Below are 24,682 nucleotides of genomic sequence, written 5' to 3' on the forward strand. Positions count from 1 at the left end.
TCACCCCACAAGCCTGGGGAGACCAAAGTCCATTCAGATACACTTCAGAAACTGCATCTCAGATCCCCAAAATTACTAATGCCAAGTCTTGCTATAATACCCAAACTGATCACTGTGGATAGCAATCCCTGCAGATTCAATAAAACTACTCACACCCATCCAGGCTAAGCAGCAAGACCAGGGGTGAATAGAATCAGCTCCTGAGATTTCAAGCCCTAATTTAGCTAAGCACTTTAATAAATGTGTAAGCCTTATTAAAGTCAACAGGATTTTGGTATTAAGTTAATATTACTAAGCATGTGCTTAGTAGTGCTGCTAAATCACAACACTGCTGCTATTAAGAACTCATACAGCTTTTTAGAATTTGTCCTCAGGTGAAACACTTCTTCACAACTTTTGCTGTCTCTGTTTCAGGAATGGCTCATAGCCCACCTAACAGGTTATATTCAGATCTCCTCATGGCGCTGCAAATGCCAAGTACCTTCTCTGCAACTCCAGATCTGCATTGGCTTCCCCAAAGTCAGTATCTAGCTTTTCCTAAGAGGATTATTTCAGCTGTAGCCATCTCAGGGATCACTTGACAGTTTTCACAACTGCAGTTATTTAAATTGGTGCCAATACAATCGTGCCAGTAATAATTATGTTGTAATACTAATAATTAAAATTGCATTAGTATTTACTATTTGTTCTTCATGGTAAGCTTTTAGGTGTATCACAGCAACAAGCAATTAACAAGAGCTTACTTGCACACAGAGATATTACAGCTTTGCCTAGGTATGGGCAGATTAGTCGTGCAGACACGAATGAGACAAATGAATACATTAAGTTACGCAGGAATTGGTATGCAGTGGATTCCTAACTTCAGACTACCATCAAATCATCTTCAAAATTGACACAAAACGTATCAGCTTAGTTCTAAATGTTTTCATACAGAAATCAGCCATTAATTGAAAGCATCCCCACGCGTTGGACAGAAGGTTACTTACCGACAACGTCAAGGTGGTACGTGTGATTGATGGAGCCGTACTGGTTTTCCACGATGCACGTATAATTTCCTTTGTCGGACGGGACTACACTCTCCATGATGAGACTCCAGTGCTGGTTGCGGACCTGGTGGGGTTGCAGACAGAAACTGAGATCTTCCCTAGCACAGCATCCCCATCCCACCCTCTAAAATAACTATTTTCACAAATGAATTCATCTTTTGTAGTCCATGTTTAAAATTAGTCTCTTTGGTGCTTGTTTAACAGTTCCCGACATTTAAATGTTTTATTTATGCCTGATCAGGTACAGCACAGGTACAGCAGTTTTCATGTTCCCCATTATAAACACACCTCGTCCCTAATTTGAGCACTTCAGGCTTCAGCACACATCCAGTCCTACCAGGCTTACGACAATGGCACCAATTAGCAGCAGTCGTCGTACCAGGCTTACCTCTCAATCCACTCCAATGTGAATTCACACCCTCCAGGTATTTCTCATCTGTCTCCAAACAATCATCTGGTAATATTAACTACCCACAAGCAATATGGGATGGATACGATCCCCTAACATCCCAGTCTGCTTTGTGCTCTAATAGCTCAATTACACAGCCCGCATTTTGGAGAAACAAAATACAGAGGGGCAATGCCTGGGTTCCCTCCCAGAGAAACAGAGGGGCCACATCTCTTACTGCTACAGGGCTGAGAGAAATGAAGGCCTCCTGAAAAATGCTTGAAGGAAACCCTCACTGAAAGAGAATATAAGGATATACGCTCATTTCATACAATCCTTCTCGGACACAATGTATTAAAGGTGCTGATTCCTTTCCCATTTGAACTCAAAAGGAGCGTTGGCAGCGGTCTCACAGAAAATAGGATCCGGCCCAATACTGGAAGGATATAGAGTCATCCAGTACACATATATATTCTCTGCATCATAAATTGGCTCCCAGAATGACCTCTTGCTGGCTATCCATTAATCCCTTGTTTCAGCATTACATTTTTGACAAAGTGCTCAAAAATCTTAACATCATGTCGCTGTAATGTACAGCTTTTAAGCTGCGAAGTACATGTTTTAGCAAATGGAATAAAATACAGTCTGGTACAGTAATTTTAATCATCCCAATGGAAAGTAGTAATTCAGTGCCGTATACCAGAAAAATTTATTGACCATATAGTGACACTTCCAGTAACTACACGTTCTTGAAAGATCATTACAACCACAGCTTTGAAACCCTGCTTCGTGCTCGCCTATTGTACAGGTCTTCCTCCAGCAGGAACAGGCTGCTAGGGCTGCAGCCACGCTGCCAGCAGCCCTCACACCTGCTGGAGTAAAAACGCCTTCAGCCCAAAGCTGAGAAGAGCCCTCTCTAAGGGTCTCCTGCTAGCTAACGATTGCCCATGTGGGCTTTGAAAAACAAAGAAAACGTGTTTGAACCCCCAGCAGTAGGTAAAGGGCATGGATGCTGACCAAATGTCACAGAAATGTGCGACAAGAGGACCCCAAAATCTCCAGCTCAACCTTAAGAGTCCCTCTCCCCAGCTCCCCCTTTTGGTGGTATGCATCAGACGAATACATTGGTTTTTTTCACAGCATCAGGAGCTCAGAAATAAGTTTATAAAGCTAGAGCTTATCAATACTATTCTATTATCTCCTTATTCTACTAAGCAACACTCAAAGACAGCATTTGGTTAGGAATAACTACTATCCTAAAACACCGGCAAATTAGAAATCCAACAGCTATTTATATTCAGTATTTTACTGTATGAGCTGTTTTGGCAGAGACTTAGTCGAAGTTACCTGCACTTTTTGCCATCACAAATTACGAATGTATAAATTCAGAATCAGAGCATTTTTTTGACGTATTTGATTGCAAAACAGGAAGAACTGAACACAGATCCAGAAAAGCTAGTGTTTGTTGCACTTTTTTAAGTAAACAACTGATAGGAAAACACAAGAAATGGTGTGGCATTCAATAAGAAAACATAACTTACAGCCACAAGTGGGAATACTGGATGGCAACGTTAAAAACTATTGTGTCATTTCCCTTCTTGCAACTCCAACGAGAAAGAGATAGTATCTTCATAATAAAACAACAGCTTAAGCCTCTTTAGTTTAAGCTAAACAACTGCTGCGAAGGCCCAAAGCATTTATGACACATCGTCACACAACTGGATTTATGTCACGAATCTGGATTCAACTAGATTCAGCTTGTTGGCTTGGTGCTTTCTGGTTACAACTGCGGAGCCCAGCTGAAGGCGCCTTTGCCGGGGATGACGGCAGCTTCCCCTGCTGACGGCTCCCAGACTGAGCCCCTCGTTCCAAGGCACGCTACGATCCTGCCACGTCCCTGCAGCCACCCCGTATGAGACACTGTGACCACGCAGACTGTGTTAACGGGGCCTTTTAGAATAACCAGCCCTAACCACCTAACCCCAGCAAAGGATCTCGTCGGTGCCATTACTGAAAACCATCACCGAAACCACACCAGGTCACGTAAAAGCTCGTTTCAAAGCAGTGCCTCAACAGCGCCCAGACCCTGCTTTCTGCATCTGGATGAACTGCAACAGGGATGGTCTTTTGGGAAAAGCAAACCAAAAGAACCCTGTGCCTGAAGTTGCAGAGCCTAGAGGTTCCTACGAGGTACTCTCTTTGGGAAGGCAGGTTAAAGCCCTCCTGGTGAAGATGTCAATCCTGCAGCTCTCTTAATATTCCCTAATAACTTTCCCTGGGTAATAGCAGCTGGGTCCATTTAGAAAGATGACATGAGCTAGTCTGGAAGGCAGAACGTACTGGGGAGTTTATGAGAATTAATCCACTAGAAAGGGGAGAAGAAAAAAAAAGAAACACACATGAGAACAGCAACAAATCACTTAAAGTGGAAGCATCCTAACCAGGCAGATGGGCTCCAGGAAAGGACAAGTGCCCACAGCCAGGGATTTGTCAGTTTAAGAAAACGTCTCCAGTTCTCCAACCTGACTAAGCCTTTGCCAGTTATTATCCTGTTATTTCTGCTATTTTGTTTCCTGAAGCCCTGCTATTGAGTTTGTGCAAGACCCCTGAGAATACCCACACAGCCCATCACATAGCCTTCAGAGTATCCCTTCCAATTTGTCATGGCCTTTTCTTTAAATAGGGCAAAATTCGGGGAACAACTGCGTTCCAAGTATCGTGAATCATAGCTTGACCCTTCAAACGCTTCGTTGCCATAGTTTAATAACTGTTTTTGCACTGCCTTTTTTTTTTTAAACGTTCTGCTCTGCAATACCATTTCCATGTTGCATCCGTGCTTCACAGTACTTAACCCCACTCCCCAAGAGGGCACTTTCTCCACAAAAGCGTTAGAACGGTAAATATAATCTCAGTATGGGTTTTGCCTGACCATGTATTGACACTTCTAGCAAATTACTGAGATGCTCTTTTGGGCAATTTCCTCCACAAATTTTTTTTAACCAAACCTTCCAGACTGTCTCTCCAAACAATTTAATTTTTAAACTAAATCATCAATATCAAATATATACGACTGTATCCTTCAGATATAGCTTGGCAGTGAGCAAACCCAAACTAGAAACTAAACGTAAAAGGGCAAGGAAAATCTCATAGAAAAACTTGGCTTTTGGAGTATCATATAAAAAATATATGATGAAAAATTGTCATTTAGCCAAAAAAAAAGGTACAAATGGGTCAATTTAAAATGAATTTATGAAAAAAAAAGTCAGAAACCAAAATCCGATTCCCCACAAAAATCAGCACACTTCAGGTAAGCTGGTACTGCTCAGGCAAAGAGAACAAGTGCACAACATCCACACAAAGCCCCAGGTTTCTGCAGTTGCTGTCGAGCCACCTTTCTTCATTTTCTCTGTATTTACCCGACTGAATTTAAATGTGTAAGAGACCACTGCAGTGATGAAGCTTATCAAAACACATATGTGAAAACACACACCTGTTAATACTTAAACAGCAGCCACTGACACAAGTACATTTGCTTTCTGGGTGGTGTACACAAAAGTGAAGGCTGCTGTGGTCTCACATAAATGGTGTAGAGTATTCACCCTAAGAAATCATAAAATGCCTTAAAACACAAGCAAGAATTATCATCACTTTTGAGAAAGCATAAAACAAGTCTAATAAGGGTTTAGAAATTCAATAACCATTCCTCTTCTCCTCGCTGTGGGAACTTCAGATATGCCTTGAAAAATCAAAAAAGGTTTGATTTTGAATTTCACCACCCAGAATTAGTCAGAGCGGAGGAATTTCACTCTGGGAGCTATCTTGGCCAGCGCATACGCCCTTGTGCTAGCCTGCCTGAATGTAAATTGACTCAAGACATTCCCCAGTCAGAGGGACAAAGTGCTACAGGCCACTATCTGATTGCGATAACGAGCACACAAAGAAGAGATTTCCTAGCAGCAGGAGAGAGGTGGCTGGAGGATTACTGGAAAACTTCACATTTTCCTTCCCTTTCTTTGTTCTTAAAGTCACGACCATCTCTTCCGAAAGGAACTGACAGTGTTAGGTCAACCAGTAATGGCAGGTATGGCCAGCCTTGGTTCCAGCCCTTCTACTCCAAGTATTTTGTGTATGAAGATCTACGTGCTCTCCACGTTGCAATGCCTACACTCAGGACAAGCTGGCGTGCAAGAATTATCGTGGGTTGCCATTACAGCTGGCTGAACATAGGCCAAGACAGGAAGACTCACTCCTTTCTGAGGATTCCTTCACTGCATGTTTGGTGGTTTGCAGTTGTCAAGAAAATACAATTCTCCCCATTCCACAATAATTTTGTGGAAGCAGAGACCTGATACAGCCCCTCCAACAAACAGAGGACACAGCCTCTAGAAGCTCTGGAGACCTCATTCTTTAATGGACATCCATTGAAAAAAAAAAATATTTCCAGCTTAAAAATGCAGGTATTCAAAACACCAACTGAATCTGGAACATACTTCGGTTTAGTAAGCAGAATGACAATGGTAAGTAAATGCTTCCGCATCATTTTGAATGTGATACATTTACAAGCAACAAAAAAAGCCTAAAATCCACAGCTATGCACCCCCCCCACCCCCTTTTTTTTCCTCTAAAGAGATGTAAGAAGTTTTATGATTTAGAATTATAGGTCTATACTTCACTTATCCAGCTGGCTTTGAAAATTGGCATCTGTTGTTTCTTCCCAGAGCACATACATAGCTAGGAAATTGTACACATTTCATATACAAAACCAAAATTTAATTTGTGCCACTTTGTGTGTGTCTATAGCAGAGTCTGCATGAGCTCACCCAGGTGCCTCGCACAGGCTAGCAGTGGTGGCAGGTTTACCCCACTACAGATCAGTCTCCCAAACCAGAGAGCGATCAGGTATCTCCGTCCTGTCTTGCGAGACTCTGATTTTCCTTCACGGTTTTCAAGAGTAATATCTGCATTTCCCCTTCACGAGACGTAAAGAGTGCGAACAATGTCCCAGTCAGCACTGAAACAGTTACTATTATTTTCCAAGACAGGATTAAGGGGTTTTTTTAATTGGCTTTTTTTTTTTTTTAAATAAGCACTGTGAGAAAGGTGAAAACCACCGAGTTGTAGCCAATTCGTTAACACTCCATAGCATTATGAAAGGCAGAAGGTGCTGCCAGGTGTACACTCATAAGCAACAGCAATTTATGGTGTAAGCAAACAGATGGAAAAGTCTACTTAGATAATTAGTGTTCACGCGGGGAGATTTTCTGGGCTTCGTTCTCTGCTAACACAAATGTTGGAAAAATTGACACTTTCTACAGTAAATCTAGTTAGAGAGGAAAGGAGGGTATGGCTTGTCCTCCTCTGCACTGGAAAACATATTTTTTTGTACTAAGCAGGATCTGAGTCAACAGCACACGAAGCAACATCCATGTTCGCTCCATCAGGGCACCAGGGGCATGAGGGAGCCATGGATGGAAAGCTCCCAGAAGAGATCCAGGTAGCTCAGAAATCCAGGGCAGGATGGCGAGAGGAACGTATGAACAGCAATCTGCCATCCAAAGCCATGCACTGCCATTCCGGGGATAAGATAACCCAGTTCTGACTTCTGACCTGCCCTAGGCAGATACCTGGAGGTTAAAGGTCCGTGCAGTAAGCCAGAAAACGAGCTGGCCTCCCCAAACCTCTCTCTTAATCAGTAACCACCAACTTCGAATGAAGCGTCTAATCTGAAGCTATTTAAAATTCAAACAAACCCTGGTAAGTAATTGCTGTTACTTTCCCTCAAATTCTGCTTCCCATTTCAGTTTCACAGACCATAAACTCTATAGAAAATAATAACTTTTGACTTCCGACCCTTCCGTTATTAAACTGCCTATAATCACCACTGCAGATAGTCATGGTTTTAACAATGCAGCTGAAAACAAATGGAGTAAAGCCTTTAAATCTTACTGTGTTTTGCAGTGTCAGTCTTTAGTTTTCCAAATAAGTCTTTCTAAATAATCCTTAGCTGAACTGGTATTGAATTTAAGAAAAAAAAAAAAAAAAAAGTCAAAGCTCACTAACAGCCAAAGAAACCACCCACCCTTCCCCAGAAGAAAACAATTACTTTTTTGCTTCTAAATTTGATCCAAGCCCATTTAAAAAGATTTTCTGTTGACTTCAGCAAGTTTTTTTTTGATTTCTTATTCAAGCCTTGGTCAAGAACAGAAATTGCAAAATAAGATAACGAGATCTTACCTTATAGCCACCAATACGATGTTCTTGTTTAAATTCTTTCCCATTTTTCAGCCATCGCATGGTTGGTGTTGGGTTTCCCATGGCTGGGCAACGGAACTTGACAGTGTTGGCCGCTGGCACTGCGTGTAACCTTTTCTCCATTTTGTCCGTATGAGTCCAATAGGGTGCCCCTGTTGGAAGGAGAAGCGTGCAGAAATGTCAGTGCTCAGCACCCGAGCTCCCTTTCCAGCCCCTTCCACAGACAGGAAGAGCTGTCCGCACTAGTTTTAGTGGGGACAGAATGCTTTAGGAAGAGCACAGGACTGGAAATCAGATGCTGCAAGTGTTGACCAGAATTTTGCAAACAGCTCAGTCTGCAGCCTGGAGTGGATAATTTATGACAAAATTCCAGTAATTAACCACAGATATCCTTTGTTTTGTGGATGTCGAGTAAGGCAGTTTTCATCAGACCCCACTGATCAGAGAGGCTTGAGTTACTGCAAGCACTTAGCAAACTTGGAATTCTTCAACCCATTTTGAAGAGGGACAAAGGCTGAAGACCTATCTGAAGCTTCAGCCTTAATCCTCTCCCCACGAGTTTGAAGGGGGTTAAGCACACCCACCTGCCTAGGAGCCTGCTAAAGCTTACAGACCAACATTGCAAAGCTAAATGTGCTGGTGAGAAGCCATTAAAATATATTTCCAAAGAGAATATACTTCTGAAGTCTTAACCAATGAGGAGAAAACCAAACCAGAAAGCATGGATGAGCAAAACTCAGCAACTGATTTTGTTGTTTTTGTCAATACAGCACATGAAAATACATATCTGCCCATCTCCTTTTACCCAATAAGTTTTTACTCAAAATATCCAAGATGTCCCCATACTCTGGAGCCACACACCACTTTGGCTACATTGCATGGTGCCTTCCTGACATTGCTTTGGTTGTATCCCCATAACAGCTGAAAAAAGTTAAATATTCAAGATCTGCTTAATACTAGGAAACATTAATTCCTTCTACAATGGCATTTTCCTGAAGCAAATCAGATTACCACGGAATTTTTAGGACTAGAGGGGTCCAGCAAAATAACTCCATTTCTCTCAGCCCTGTTTCATTTCCTTCATTAGCAGCCTTACACTCCACTATAAATAAACTCTTCCGCTCCTCAAATATTTATTGCCGTTCTTACAATCAGTGCAAACTCAGAAATCCTGCCACCCTCCTCCCTAAACAAAAATACAGCTGGATAGAAAATACAGGAATAAATCCTTTAACAGCATCTCTCTCTGTATAAAGAAAACATTCCAAAAGCAAGCCTTAAAATGATGCTAAGAACGATAAGCGATTTTTTTTTTTGCCCAAAGTAGCACTTAGTGTTAAAATTAATGAAGTAGAAAAGCAAAGCAAATTTGTGCATGTAATCAAAACAGAAAATCAGGTAACTATTGGAAATTTAACTACCGCGCTAAGAAATTGTTACATGGACTAAAGTGAATTAGAGATGCAAGGAAATTCACTGTTAATGCTATTTGCTAAAACCAGGATCGCATTAAAACAACAGAAGGCTTTAAACAAAGCCAACCAAAGGAATTACCAACTACACGCAAAGACCAAATTACATTAGGTCTGTACCAGGTGAAGGCAATTACAGGTTCCTACTGATACATTACAAGGATATTTTCTCTAAAAACATGTCACAGGACCAATACTGGGCCTACCCATGGTGTCCACAAAGCCAGCTGAGGCAGGTCAGGTCATCAACCATCCCAAACTGGTTATACTGGCGTCTCTGAGAGCCCAGCACAAGAAAGACACGGCGCCCAGCTCCGCGGGAAGCTCCCAGCAGAGCACAGCCCAGGACCAGGGCATGCGAGTTGGTCAGGATCTGGCCACCACCAAGCAGCTCCCACTACCAGGCTGCTCCACGCAGCCAGGTCTTTATACAAATATTTTACACAAGTACTAGTTTGCAATGAAGTATGCTCATGCTCCAGTTGTCTGGCATGTAATCCTTTGTCCAACAACCCCCACGCCCTTTAAAAAAGGTCATGTAAAGAAGTGCCCAGGTAATCCTTGTATACAAGAAACACACAGAGAGGAATCACTTCGCTCCATGGGAGCAGAGAAAAGGCTGGGAAGGCAGGCAGGAATGAAGAGGAACAGACACAGAGAAAGGGGAGGGAAACTCTGGGCTGAGAGGAAGGACTGTGCTTGGAAAGCTTGCACAAAGCTCACATCAGCAGGTCCAGTAATGTTCCTGAATTACAGGGGAACTCTGAGGAAAAACATGCGGACATCACATGTCAAAACCACGGCCTGTAAGTGCTTCAGGATACCCTGCCATTTTTCACCGGGTAGCAGCAACACGCACTGGCAGCAATATCTGCAAACCCTAACACTCACACCCCTTTCGTAACACATGCCATTTCTCCTCACAGATTAACTTCTCAAAACCTAAAACCACCTTTTCTGCTTTTATTTCTCTTGAGGGCAAAACCACCCCGATTTGCTAAAATGAAGAATAAATGCAGTTTACCAGCACACACCGACCACTGCCGACCCCTCACAGACCATCTCCATCCCCCCTTTGCCTATGGGACGGGTGAAGGGTGGCAGCACCCCTGGTAAAAGTTCCCACTAACGTCGGGGCCAAGCCCGGCACAGCGGTGGGGAGCAGCAGGGGAAGGGGTGGGAATTCCTGACGGCTTTTCGAGCTCTCATTAGGGAAGAAAATATCCTGCTGACCCGCACCGCGCTCCACTGCAAATGCATTACATCTAATCAGGCAAATCTCCTGCTTGTGAAATTGAAATTAGGCAGCCCAGGGGACCACTTCACTTCAGGATTCCCTGATTATTATTTTTTTCCTTAACATATCTAATACAAAGAAATACAGGAGTAGCCAAACCCAAGCCTGCCTGACGAGCACCTTGAGCACGTCAGCGCACCTGAAATGACCAGCCCATGCCACCCCAAGGTTTTCAGTACAATTGTATTTGACCTTTAATTAAAAACCACTTCTAGGCAGCATCCAATTTTTGCTGCTCCCTTGAGTGGGTTTCCACTCTGCAGGATTTGATGAATTTGAACTTTGTTTTATCCTTTCTGAAATCAAGGCATGAAAAGCACAGCATGTGGATTACATTTAGATACTTTTTGTTCTCAGGGCCAATTTACCATTGCTTGGCCCAGAAGAAACTGTTTAAAGAGTGATAAGGAAAAAAAAAAAAAAAAGAATCCATAAAGCTTCCAGTCGCCTGAGCAGAGTTCAAGACAGAATAGCAGCATCTTCAGGGCTACTCTCTAGAAAATTCCTGTTGGTCTGAGCACCTCAGCCTAAGTGCAGCATCAAGGACAGCTGTTGCCTTGCCAGCACCGAGCACAGAGAGCCAGGATAACAGCATCCTTAAAGTCAGGTCATGATGACGATGAGGCAACAAGTACCAACAAAGCTTTCACTGCCACCAGCAGGAACTGACAATGGCCAGGCCTTAGCTTTGTAAAAGGAAGCCCCAGGTCAACATCCGTAGAGGTGATCCTCCAGCACCAAGCTAAGGTACCTCTTTAGGGCAATGAAGGTAAAAACTGAGTTACCAACAAAGCCATTCTGGGGAGAGAGAGGCCTGTTTTGCAGGGGAACCAACCCTACACCTTCCCCACAAGCACTAATCACTCCAACAAAAGCTGGAAGTAATAAAAAGCTATTCAGGATGCAGTCTGGAACAAATCTAGCACGTTGTTTTTTTCAGACAGCTGAAATCTCTGTCAAGCTAGGAGGACACCAAACACAGAGTGAAGTCTTCTGTGCATGCCTTTTACTTAAAAACACACACGGGCTGAACGGGCACGTGTACGTGCAAACGCCCTTGCCTCCCAGGAGCAGGCGGCTGCTGAGCCACCTCCAGCCTCCATCCTTCAGGAGCACTTTTATTTTTGGGGCAGCCTTGAAAAGCAGCCTAGATTTCCTCTTCGGTTCCCTCTGCCTGCCTTTGAAAACCTTGGCCTTGGAAAACGTGTTTGTAATGGAGGCAAAGCAAATAAAAAAAGCTTAAAAGAATAGTTCCACTTGTAAATAAAACAGCTCTAAAAGGTTTGCTTTGGTTTTAAATACGCAGGAATGGGAATGCCAAGGTTCAGTTTCCTGTGGAAGGCACTACAGCCGTTTCCTGCCTCATCACATCATAATTAACATGCCAAGACAGCTGGACTTTATCAGAATTGTTTCATCAAAAAGCAACAACCTTTGAAGACTATGGCCTTTTGTTTCCACCACTGAAGGCATAACCAGGCCAATTTCCACCGCTTATCCTTAATGATCACAGCTGTAATTTGCATGCAAATTATCAGTTAAACGGTTTTAGATCTGCGATGCTCAAACCATGATTCAGGAAACACTCAACGAGCTCTTCTCTCAAAGAGTAGCAACCAGGGACTGGTGGGACCCTGAGGTCCCCAGGCTCTGCCCAGGAAGGTGGTCAGGGGGCCTTTGACCACTTCACACCACTGCCGCCCCGCAGCACTCTCAGGATGGACCTAGACCACTCCTCCGCCTTCACTTTTCAAACTGTCCTGAAGTTCAGTTCCTGAATTAGATCTGACCTTCTGGGCGCGACATAAAACCAAGAAGGGGAACAGCCAGGAATACTGGTGGGAAGGCTTACGAGATACCGGGCTCACAAGCTCCGGCAGCTTGCAAAGGCACCAAACCGAGTCCCACCCCAAACTACCACGCAGCTCTGATCTTGCCAAATCACAACCATCTTTCAGCAAAGTTGTATTAATCCAGCTGAGTTACAGCGATGCAAGTTTTCATTGAAAACAGACTGTTTGCAGGGTTGTGGTACCACAACCCTTTCTCTGGCCCCCGCTCTCACTGCTGAGAGCTCAGCCCCCAGAAGGTCGGTGGTGCCAGGCCATGCGCCCATCTGCAGCCTGCAGGGAGAGCCAGAACCTGTGGACACCTTATTGATAGGCACTCTCAGCAGGACTTGCTTCCTTGATTCTACAGTACAAGGGTTTTTTGCACGTTTACCACCACCTGAGATGTTTGAACATGCATGCTTCAGAGGCATCTTTCATTCTGAACAGGGAAAGTGTGCCTGACCTCTGTTAAAGCACACAGCCCATCCCCGACAAACAGAGGTGGTCAAAGGCTTTTCACCAGCTCCTGACTACAGATGGATTAACTGTAGCTTGAAATGATGCTCGTATTACGAGAACACAACCGGTGTTACAGAAGATACTGCAGGATAGTTCTCCCCATTCAGCAAAAGGCAAGGAAGTTACCATGATGTTACACAGCAGTTGCCTTGAAATCAGGTCCTCACCTTTTTTCTCTCACTATATGCACTTTAAAATCCATTTGCTCACAGTTCATCTCCATTAGCATGGCTTGGAAGCACAGCAGTATTCCCTCGCACACCAAAAATATCGCAAGCCCTTTTCTGACAAGCACCAACAAAACTCTGAAGCTAACAGATACAGGGATGTTTCCTATACGGAATGAATCCATGAACCCTTTTCAGGAGAACACTGACGTTGCCTGGGCTTGGAGAGTTTTGCCTATACAACTCCTTTTAAAAGCAATGTCCCTTTTCCAAACTCGCCAATTATCTCTGCCACCGCATTCCTTTGTCCGAGCAGCCTCCAGCTGCTTAATCTCAGCCACTTCAGGCTGCACCTGTGAATCGGGCTGGGTTAATCACACTAACAGATGGCGGGGCCACGCCGGCAGCTAACTACTTCTATCATTTTAAAGAGCATCTAATGTTTCACAGCTTCAGAGCAGGGGCAGTCATATACAACAGTAACTAACTAGGGTGGCTGAAACGAGGCTCGTGCTACATCATCCAAACAAGTGGCTCAAGTCCTGAGGATTGCTGCCGATCGCTACCTGGCTGAGGAGCAAACACACTGCCTGGCTCCTGCCCTCTGCAGCCAGCTGACATCTCTAACGAAGGATTTCTGTGTTCACGTTATCGACTTTCCAAAGCACGAGCAACAGCAAACGATCAGCCAACCAAGGGGATTTTGCAATAGTGCACGGGGGCATGAGGAACCAATATGAATTTTACTTTTCTTTTCTCTTTTTCCTTAGTGACTGTTCCATTTAGAGCCTATTAATAGCTTTCTAAGTTCTCCAAAGGGATTTAGTTTAACATCCAGCTAGGTTTAAGACTCTTTTAGCCCATTTTCATCATGCGTAAGTAACATTAAATGTATTTTTAGTGCTGGATTGCTTTATTTGTGACAAACCTTCAGGTCCTTTATAGACAAAAGAATCCCATTGTCTCCAAATCCATCCTCCCCAGTGAAATTTCTGCTTAGGTTAAAGACTGAGAGATTTGCCTCAGTGCAACTTAATTTTTAAGGTTTTCATACTACCCTTTAACAAAGTGAGTTGGATCTGTGTTTCTTCTGTTAGATTTCAGTCCAGGTTCAGGAAAAGGGAAAGTCAGATTTCTAAAAGATCAGCTAAAACAGACAAAGACTGAACTTCTATTTATGAAGATAGGAAACTTCAGAAATGCTAGCAAGAAGGGAGACAGAAAGTACAGACCAGAAAAACAGTTTAGAAGAATATTAGTTTATTTTTTCTTTTCTTTTCCAAGTTACGAACAATGTGAAACGGAAAACAGGAAAGGACAAAGATACCGCTACTTGATAGCACATGCAGTTAACAATCGAGAAGCTCTGAAGGCAGGAGAGCAAGCAACTGGACGTTATTTTCCACGTGGGTCTTGCTAGTCACCTCCGGCAGTTTGCTGTTACTTACTCATCTGGTTGCTGTCATTCACAAAGTCTTCAGACCCATCATTGTCATCTTCATCGTCCCCAGAGGAAAGAGCATCTGCACATTAAAAATAACCAAGTCTTTAAAACGGCGTATTTTACAGACAAATAAACCAATATGCTACATCTTAGTTTATCTATCAAGGAGAACAGATGTCATGTTAGTTGTGCAGGTGCTATAGTAAAAGAAAATGCATAAATATATGTTATTCTTATAAAATTCTAACCAAACTAGCTAATAATCCTTAAATGCTACAAAGCTTCAAAAGAGAGCTTCATTCCAAAAAATCTTTCTACTGAAAAGTCTTTATTCTTCCTTAAGACATTCAGCTGACCAAAACTGAGTGACTCTAGAGTAATTTGTCTCTAAAGTTAAAGCAGTGTAAAAGGATGTAGGACACCCCTCTTCCTCTTCTGATGGAGGGAAGAAAGCTGGCATTCATTTTAGTGGCTTTATCATCATCATCACCACAGTGACCATCATTTAATCCTGTCCACAGCGGCACAGAGTCAGGGGGCTACTCAGCAGTAGCATTAGACCCCATTAAACAGAAGGGGTATATACAAACTGATGCCACTTCAGAATCGGGACAAAGGGGAAAATACCCAAAATACCACAACTACAGATCCAGCTGGGCACAGTGGGTTTAGCTGAGTTTGTTTCAAGTTATATCACAACGTGTCTTTACATCACATTTTACGGCTTCTACATGCAAAACCTACGTTTAGCTCACTCACCTGTAACATTTACAATGAAGTACAGAGTATCACTGTCTAGGGTCCTAACAGCAGTGCAAGCATAGAGGCCCGAATCTCTGGGTGAAGCATCCTTAATCTGTAAGTACTCCCCAATAATCACTGTCCTATTGTCAGGCCCCAAAGGGACCCCATCCTTAGTCCAACTGATCATGACGGCGTCTTTCAATTGACAGCGCAACTCAAGTGGTTCTCCTGGAAGTGCTGAGTGTACATCTGGCTGAGAGATTTGGTATTTGGTTGGCGGCTCTGCGAAGGTGGAAGGAAAGGAGGAAAAAAGAAGAAAGAGGGAAAGGAGAGAATTTCCAACACAAGTCAGTGACGGCCCTTTTTATCCACAGCAATCAAGTTATGTTAAATAAAATGTTTCATCCAGATTAGTCCAGAAACCTGTCTTGTAAAACTGAACCGCATGCAGGTATAGATAGGCTTTATTTTCAAAAGGTTAACCCCACAGAAAGCTCATTCTCCTTTGAACAGTTTCTGGTCATGTCCCGTCCCTTGTGCCACACAAAGTCACAACTCGTCCCGCCAGCCACAGTGAGCCAGCCCTGGGGAGCTTGGAGGAGGCAGGAAGAGTTCAATAAGCAAATTCAGTTCTATATCACAGCATCTGTGTCTGAAATTCAATATTTATCTTCCCTCATCTGACTGTAGATATAGGGTTTTCTTAAACTTGGAAAGAGCTGTTTTAGAAGAAAAGGATAGCCAAAAAACACACAAACCCTCACTGAGCCCGTAAACAAGAGGTTCTATACACAGCATATACGATGTCCTTTATTTTTCTCCCTGCACCTTTTCCAAAGCCTCTACATTTGCCTTGTGCACTGCCAACTCTGCTCCAAGCGACAGTAACTTTTTCCTTTATTTTTTTTCCTCTTACTTCACAGCCTCTCCTGAGCAGCACAGCAGAGGCCCGGGAACACAAATGAAGCTTTCAGAGGCATTGTGTACCAGACGTTCAGAATGAAATGGCTCATCCATCAGGTCCCCTTTGTAACCAAGTGTCAGGAAGTATGTCAAACCACAGTCTTTTTCCAGAAAAAAAAAAAAAAGGTCCTTGGAAAATGACATCTGCCTGTAGTTACTACAGCTTCATCATCCCCATAGGGCAAAGGGATGGCTTGGTATGGGGTGGAGGGACCCCCCCAAGCAACCCCCATGAAGCAGCCAGGCTGTGCCACACATAAGGACTGCTTTTTTCGCTGGTTTCTCCTTAAAACCACAACAGCCCTCTCCCAATATCTTCCTTCCCTCTCCAAGGCTGGCATGAAAAGTAAATAGAGGAGAGAAGCAGGAACATGCTTTGTTTGCTCCTGGGGAGGGTCACATCACCCAGCCAGCTGCTGCCCAGCTCTCACCCCCACACAAGACCTGCCACAGACACCAGCTGTGCACCCATGTGTGCACATAAAAATAAAACACACCGCTTTCTGTATGTCATCCAGAGGCTGAGGGAACACTAAAATAGGCGACTCCTTGGTGCCCACCCTTGCTTCTAAGAATACCGAACCTGGAAAGCCACGTCCCTCCTCAGCGTGCTTGTTCCTTGCATCACACCTCCAACAGAAGACTGAAACAAATATCATGTCTGGGGTAGCCTTTAGGTGAGAGTCTGGTCATGCTGAAGCTGTCCAAACCAGCAGCGGCCACCAAATGGAACACTTGGGCATCTAAATATTTTGCTGTTCTTCAAGTTTGCTGCATTTGAAACCAGGGAGCCCAATTTCTCCTCCCACTCATTTGGGAACCACATAATTTCAAGGAGCTCAGAGGTAGCTTCCCCAAAGCAAAGAGAGAACAGATCCAGGGATGTGCCCCTACAAAGCCAGCAAAGCTTCTCAAGCCTCCTTCCCTACACCAAGCGAGTTTTGTCAGACAGACCTGGCACACATCGCACCCAGACGGTGGCCAGGAGAGCCCTTTAATCAAAACCTGAGCAGGACCATTGGTGGAAACTATAATGCTGCTCAGATTTAGATTTTATAACAGGGTCTCTATGTTTTCTGGAGTGCAAAATTCCATCTCGAAGCCCAGGACAAGCTACAACACAGCTTTACACGTTTTACAAACTCGCTGAGCCTCGCCGATGCAGTCAGGAATCCACAGATCTGCGGTGCAGGTGTTTTACTGAGAACCACACTGTGCTGCTCAAAATCTCCTTTCCAGCAGGAGCACAGCCTGTTGCCATATATATTTCATATCAGTAACGAGTATGCTGGAGAATATTTTAATTCATATTCCACTGTCAGATTAAAGTTAAAAAAAACAAAGGAGCTGAAACCTGCTTGCTAATTTACTCAGAAGTTTATAAGACTTCTTTGCAAGCACTCTGCCTGCAAAGTACATTTCTTTTACAGAGTTTACACTGTGCCAACAATGTACAGGAGTCTTTTAAAATGTCTTTGTTTAAACTTTTTAAAAGCCACCATGGGTGAAGATAGCTCGGCCCTCCTTCAGGTGCTTTAAAGGCTTTGCTGAGCAGCCCCAGGACACTTGTAGGGTGCTCGCACAGGTTAGAGCAGCCTCCTGTGAAGTTTGCTCTTCTTCCCATACAGTCACAACGAAAACTATTTTCTACCTACCACCCTTGACTTCATCTCTTTTTAAATTACTAAACCCAGGCTTACTCTTTCAACACAAATCCAAATCCAAACTCAAATGCAGCTTTAAAAGGAAAATTACATGCAAACCAAAAAAAAAAAAAAAAAAAAAAAAAAAAAAAAAAAAATAAGTTAAGCAGGCATTAGAGTTTGGTAAACATTATTCTCCCGCATTTCTTTCTCTTTGGAGAATCAGGGAAGATCCAGCGCTAAGTGTTGTCATGAAATAATGAAGTCATGTTTGGAAATAGTGAGCTCTTTCAGGTGAGCATTTGTGTTGCCAAACTCGAATGTAGCAGCACTTAAGACTGTCACTTTTTATAATGTTTGCCTATAAACTTTTCCAGTGCGGGTTTGAAATGGTGCCCAAATGCAAACAGAGAACAGGTGGGATTCGGAGGCATTAGCCCGTCCAATAGCTTCACAAAGCAAACCAACGAGTTGAAACTGTTCACAAATTCCCTGCAGCACGTAAACAGCCGAACCCTGCGAGGCAACTCCCCACAGGACCCTGCGCCCGTTCACAAGCATTTGCACCCTGCTCTGAGATTTAGAAGCAAGTCCTGCACTCACTTGCACGCTATATAATCCCAGCAGTGCTGCCCCTGAGGCTTACATGAGGATTATTCCCCTATTTCCACATCTTCTGAGCATACCAGAGAAGCAAGGCTGCACGCATGCTCAGCCCGCGCTTGTACCCATCCTCTGGCATTTGCAGAAGCACCCCATGGAGCCCTCACAAAAATCTAGGATCCTAAGTGAAAACAACCAGCTACGTCTCAGGAGCAGGACGAGATGGCCCAGCAGAGGCCAAGCAAGGCCTGATGACCCAGCACCACTTTTATGCCCCTGCTGCCTAAAGCCCCATCCCTGAGCCATCACCATAAACCTTAAGCCATCACCAAACCCTTTGCAGACCGAGCTCCCCACAGCCCCAGGACGGCAGCGCAGAATTCCTCAAAGGGGCTTCTGCAAATCCCATAATTGTGGCATTAGTTCCTACCACCAAGGTGCTTTAACTCTTGTGAATAACACCTGCCTATCACCCTCCGAAAACAATCAAACAACAAAGGCATGTGTAAAATTTCTGTTGATGTTCTTAAACAGTAGAGGACACGGGAGGGAACCTTGCTTCTGCTGCTGTTTACTCTCAGCTACATCCTTATTTGCAGTAGTGGTGCACACAATGTAAGCATATTTAAACTTTAGAGGTGGAGCTATTGAACAACACCCCATGGAAAACCAAGCCACTGTTAAATAAGCAGACGAACTTTTTCTTTGCCTGCTCATGCAGTCTCGCAGAATGGTTTATGCCATCCAGCCATCAAACGGAGTAAATATTATTTGTATAAAAGCCATGACCACAACAGAGGACTGGGACATTCTGAAAGCTGTATTTCATATTATTATGAGGTTCACAATTATACTCCAAATCATGTCTCTATTCACGACTGGTCACTGAAACGAGAGATTTATACTTCCTTAGGTTTTAAATTATTATTTGTTAACATTTTAATAAATGGAAACAAAGAGCTACTTATCTCAAGTCTCAAGGCATTTAGTTACTTAGTTACAGAGCCAAATAATTAAACAATCAGCTAATAGCTAACCCCAGCAAAGATTCTCACACAACTCTCCATAACACAAAAGCCTCAGACCCCATCAAGCCACTTTCACTTCAAAAGGCTTTAGTAAATAACTAAACGCTCACTATAGCATGCCCAGAAGGGTCAACAAACCTGACCTGTCAGGAATCCAAGAGGTTCATTGCACAACTGAATGTCCCCACGGGGGACGCCAGGCTGGCAACCGCTCCTGCTCCTGCTGCTTCTCCTACCCCTTCTCCCATCCTGGTTTGTCCTGGAACTGAGGAAGATCCAGCAGGACCACACTGGATGATCATCACAGAATGGGACGTTGAACTGGGCCTGAAGGAGAACAGCCACAGGCCCCAAACCACACTCTCCCCAGGAGTCAGCCCTTGGACAATGGGGAAGCTCAGGTGTAGATCTGGTTTGCAACTTTCTCATCCCTGGTACAAGCTGATGGGTTTCACCCTCAATTTAAGTTGGCAGCCTAATATGAACAGTACATTCGTGTCTTCTGGTAGGCTGATGGATGGTAAACTCAACCTACAAAAGCAAAAGCCACTGGTTCAAAACTGCAAAGAGTCATTCCTGGCCGCTGTGACTATCTCCTGCTAGCTAGCAGCAAACTGAAGTCACAAAGGCTGAGCACGTCTCCTTACACAAAAGGGGACAAAATAGTGTTTGCAATTCGTCCATCTGTTTCTCCAAAGTCACTGGATTCCTGCTGTCTCATTTGTGTGGTGTTTCCGTCAGCCTGCTGCCAGCTATGCCCGGCTCTGCCTCGGCCAGGCACAATCAGGAAGTCTCTGTACTCTGATAATGTACTTTCCTTTCAAAGTTACTCAAGTTCCTTCCAGTTTTAAAGCACAAAAATCCCTTGTCATTATGAACAACGCTCTGAAGAGGGGGAACCATTCCCCCTCTAATGCTTAAAAATGTTAATTTTATGCCTGACGAAAACGGTCCAGGCCTTGCAGAAAACTTTCACCAAACGCACAGCACCAACAAGCAGGAGATACTTGTGACAGCCACAGACAAAAAATCATGGTGGGGTCTAAGTCTTCAGTTCTTTCTCTAAAACACGCTCCCAGCAGCTTGCTCTATTTGCAAACACAGTGACTTCCACAAAATGCTAAGCAGCAGACTCTCCAAAATAAACTGAGGTATTTTTTTCCTGGCATCTTCTTTAACGCTATTACCCTTGCTCTATATGGACCGAGTCTTCTGATGGCTGCACAAGAGATGAAACCAGGACAAAGAGAGGGGAGATCTGAGGAGCAGGAGGAATCCTTTAGCCCTGGAAGTGAAAATTTGCAACCTGAAGCAAGCATTGCCACATCACATATGCACGGTACTCTAGCAAGCGTAGGGCTTCCAGCTACCCTGACCTGCTCCAGGCCTGCAGCATCATGTCAACTCCTATCAAGTGTTACATATACTAAGATAATTAAAAAAAAAAAAAAAAAAAAAAAGAAGAAGAATCTCCTCCAATTGAAACACTTGCCAATGTCATCACTGCTGAGGGAAAACATTACACCACACTAACGTGTTTTCCTAAGCTTTGAAGACTAAGAAAAATAAATAATTCTGGTGATCAACGAGGAGTTCCATCCCTTGCACATCCCCCAGTCAAGAGAGAAGCTCTGCAGATGCACAAAAAGGAGTTATCCCTACGTGCTTACATCTATTTGCTGTGTGTCATGCTCTTTAGCAAGTCAACAACTACAGAACTGTAGCTCCTCTAGGTAGCCACCCCTGGTGGGGTCAGACCCCTGGGGGCCTACACGGTGGAGGCAAACATGGGCCTCACGCTGTGCCCCGGGGCAGGCCCCAGTCTCTTGGCATGTTGGCTGATGTGGCGCGAGGTACACGAGGCATTACAGCACAGTACTGATGGCTGCAGAGCATCTGGGTTGATGTCTCACACTCCATTTCTATGTTTACAGAAAGTAGACTCCTTCTCAAAAGGAAAAAAAAAATGTACATGTCTAGGCTTCGTGCAGAGATTAAAATTCCTACAGCTTGTTGCCTGCTTGCTCCTACCTGTCTTTATAGCTGTGATCCTTGAGTTACGGCTGCACAGCCACGCAATGCACGTCAAAAATGCCAACTATCACATGCTCATGGGCTTGGCTGTGTGCTTTATGCTTTTGGAAGCCAAGCCAGGGAAGACTCGGAGCATGCCAAGTTCAAAGTAAACAGCAGAGAGACCAGCACGGCCACCTCCTGCTGCTGGGAACTGCCCTGTGATTTCTTCCTGTTTGTCCCCATTCTTCACGGTCTGCTCCTTACAGGATGAAGACTTTTTTACACAATAGTCACCGTAGGACTTGTCTCCAGATACAGGACAAAGCAAAAAACAGAATAGCACCAGTACATCTTCTGCATAAAGGCTTTGTAACAGGGAGGGAGAAACCACCCCCAAGTGGGAGTTGCCACACTAAAAACCTTAAAATTGTTGCACTGCGTTTAATACATCACTGGTACGATGAGAAGCTACAGGCCATCTTCAGGACTTGAACGGCCCTGATGCCGTTCCACACATCAAATCTTGGCAATTTCTGTTCAACTCCATTAGCTGCACAAAGCAACAGAGTGCTGGCCCCTGTGCTAAGTGTACTGGGGAGTACACTATAAACCTAACACATGTAACACAATCTCAGAAATAATTAACTAATCTTCAGGCTCATTACAGAAGAATCTTCATGTAATCTATTATACAATACAAGGGGGAAATGTATCTTTTTTTTTTTTTTTTTCCCAGAAATTCAAATGAAGAGCAAAGGAAAAAAAATAAAACTGTATCTTAAAGGTAGAATCTAAGAAGAGATTGGGATCATTTGCTCACTGTTTTTACTTTCAGCAACAGCAAAATATCAAATCAAGTGCATATAACAAAGTAGCAGATCCATTTAACCAACTCCACTGTCCAGCTTAGTGCTAGAGTCTGCTTGGGAAATGCTCTGTAGAGGATAGGCAGCCTTGGGAAAGGTATGAACATGTATACTTAGTTGCACAGGGTTTACTGTTTTCCATATTTTCTTGCATCTGTTTCAAACTATGTTTTTTCCAGGTCCCTTATTTGCATTTCAAGAACAACATAAAAACATGACAGAACAAAGCATAAACCCAAACATAAAATCAGAACTCTTTTTTTTTTTCCAGGTTTGCCAAAGGCTGTGCTTGGGACTATTACTACTCAACATGCAAAAGGAATAAATTACAACTGAGAGGTTAAAAATTGCACAATTTCATGTTCAAGCGCTAGTTCTGGATGCAGAGAACATCTATCCAGATTCCCTATAAGCAAGTCAGCAGTTGTTTCTTTTGTACGTGGTCCCATTTTTACTTGACTATACAAATCCTCTTAATTTTAGCAGCTTGTCTGGAAGTCTCATCTTGCTTATTCCCCACTCTGCCTCTGAAATCCATCTTCCTCCACTTCCTAAAGTGAGATTTGGAAAAAGAGCCACTGGAAACAATATCCCCAAAACATCCCCTCAGCACTTGTATAAGTCCTATCCTCCTCACGTATAAACCGTAGGATGTTCTCCAAACACTTCAAAACGACCGAGCTTCCAGGCATACCAGGCTCCCTTTGAACTGAAAGCTGCATTTAGTCAAAAGGCATCCCGAAGCAGCTCGGGGGTCCCTGGCAGCTCAGAGGAGAAGCCAAACAAGCCCCGAAGTGAAAGCCAGGCTGGTGATGTGCTCTTCGAGGTGGCCACAGCCATTTAGGTGAGAGGCGTTATTTTTAACTGGCAGCCACCTCGGCCACTCGTTGTAGCAGTCCCTCCTGGGCGCTCTGCCACGCTAATGGAAGATGGTTCGACTCTTTCTGAGTTGTTAGTAGAAGGGCTATTAGCGAGCAGTGGCGCGCTGCAGATTTATTACGAAGCCTCCATGCTAAATCCTGCACATCTGAAACACCTGTGCTCCCCTGCGAGTAAACAATCTCAGCTAAATCTGGTTACTTTCACTCTGTAATATCTAAGCGTGACTGTTTTGCATGACTAAACAATGCTTAACACAACCGAGCTCAAGAACTGCTCAAAATCTGAACTTTCTTTTTAATTATTATTTTTTAAAATGGTAGTGTGGCCTAAAGCAACTCTCAGAATTATAAATGTTACTTTCCTTGAAAGGAATTAAACATTGCACCACCGAGACACTGCACAGGGCTCTGCACAAACTGGCCAAGCCAGTCCCATGCAGCGCACGCTGCCCGCCTGCTCACCACGCACCTCTCCGGGCCATCCCAAAGAATATAATGAACCTTATGCAGTTTTTCTACACCGCATCTTTCCGTTATGTGCAAGAACTAAGTCATAGCACGGTGCTCGGACCAAGTTCTCTTCCAGCCAACCATGATTTAACCTCCTACGGACTTGTCATGGTCAGTGCAGACTGCATGAGCACTCCTGGCTCTGGCTCCAAATTCCATCCGAACTTGGCCACGATGCGGACAAGCCCCCTGGGAGAAAGCCTGAGGTGATAACTACTACCTCTACTATGCCACAAAACTCTCTTCCAAACAAGCTCATGGAAAGCTAGGAGAAATTAAAAAAAAAAAAAAAAAAAAAAAAAGGATTTTCTCCTGCCATCTCATCCTCCCTTTCCTCCTCTCCAGTCGTCCAGCATGTTGCAGTGCCCATGTCAGCAAACCCTCCTAAATGAAGGCTGTTTCCCTCATACAAATGGATTTTCCCCTCCTCTCAGTCCACGTGGGTTTGCAAGGCGGCTGAAAATCGGTCAATGTCCCAAACCGATGAGCCAGTTCTTTTGCGGGGGAGGAAAAGCAATAATTACACAGAACTTGAAACAACACGCGAGGAAGGGAATTAAAGTAGGTCACATCTACGAGCTCCTCAGCTTCTCTGAGGTTCACCAAATATGCTTTCACTACAGTAACTTTAAGAATACAATTAAAATAAAAATAGCATGGCAGCCGAAGGAAGCCACACAGTAGAATTCAGCCAGCACCGAGCTTGCCCTCCTGCCCCTCTCTCCGATGTGGATATTGTCATTTGTGAGGTAACGAGCAGCAAAAGGACCAGAGCCAGCAGAAAGTAAAGTCTGTGGGGCACGGCTCCGTACCAGCTGCTGACTGCTTCGAGGCTTTGAAGCAGAACCAGGAAAACCAAAGCTCAGCCCAGAAAAAAAGGGTTTCTTCTTACCAAAACAGCGGTGATACTTAAGAGATGGGACAGGACACACCACAGATGTACGTTAATCAGTAAGTGATTTATAACCTGTTTTTAAGAGTTAAAAAAAAAAATCTACATAAATATTTACT

General features: G+C 43.9%; 1 protein-coding gene across 13 annotated transcripts in view; it reads right to left on the reverse strand.

Moving 5' to 3' along the window:
- Positions 1–24,682, reverse strand: part of FGFR2 (fibroblast growth factor receptor 2) — a 107,979-nt gene that overhangs the window by 46,019 nt on the left and 37,278 nt on the right. For 8 of the 13 annotated variants that reach the window (XM_035329965.1, XM_035329966.1, XM_035329971.1 and 5 more), the window contains exons 3-6: positions 15,177–15,443; positions 14,422–14,496; positions 7,669–7,838; positions 987–1,110 (exon numbers count right to left, since the gene is read on the reverse strand). In XM_035329965.1, the coding sequence (XP_035185856.1) occupies positions 987–1,110; positions 7,669–7,838; positions 14,422–14,496; positions 15,177–15,443 (636 nt within the window). The remainder of the gene's footprint in view (positions 1–986; positions 1,111–7,668; positions 7,839–14,421; positions 14,497–15,176; positions 15,444–24,682) is intronic. The other 5 variants (XM_035329976.1, XM_035329975.1, XM_035329974.1 and 2 more) reach the window with 2 other exon arrangements.

The sequence above is a fragment of the Oxyura jamaicensis genome, chromosome 6 (genome assembly GCF_011077185.1).
Source record: "Oxyura jamaicensis isolate SHBP4307 breed ruddy duck chromosome 6, BPBGC_Ojam_1.0, whole genome shotgun sequence".
Classification (NCBI taxonomy): domain Eukaryota; kingdom Metazoa; phylum Chordata; class Aves; order Anseriformes; family Anatidae; genus Oxyura; species Oxyura jamaicensis.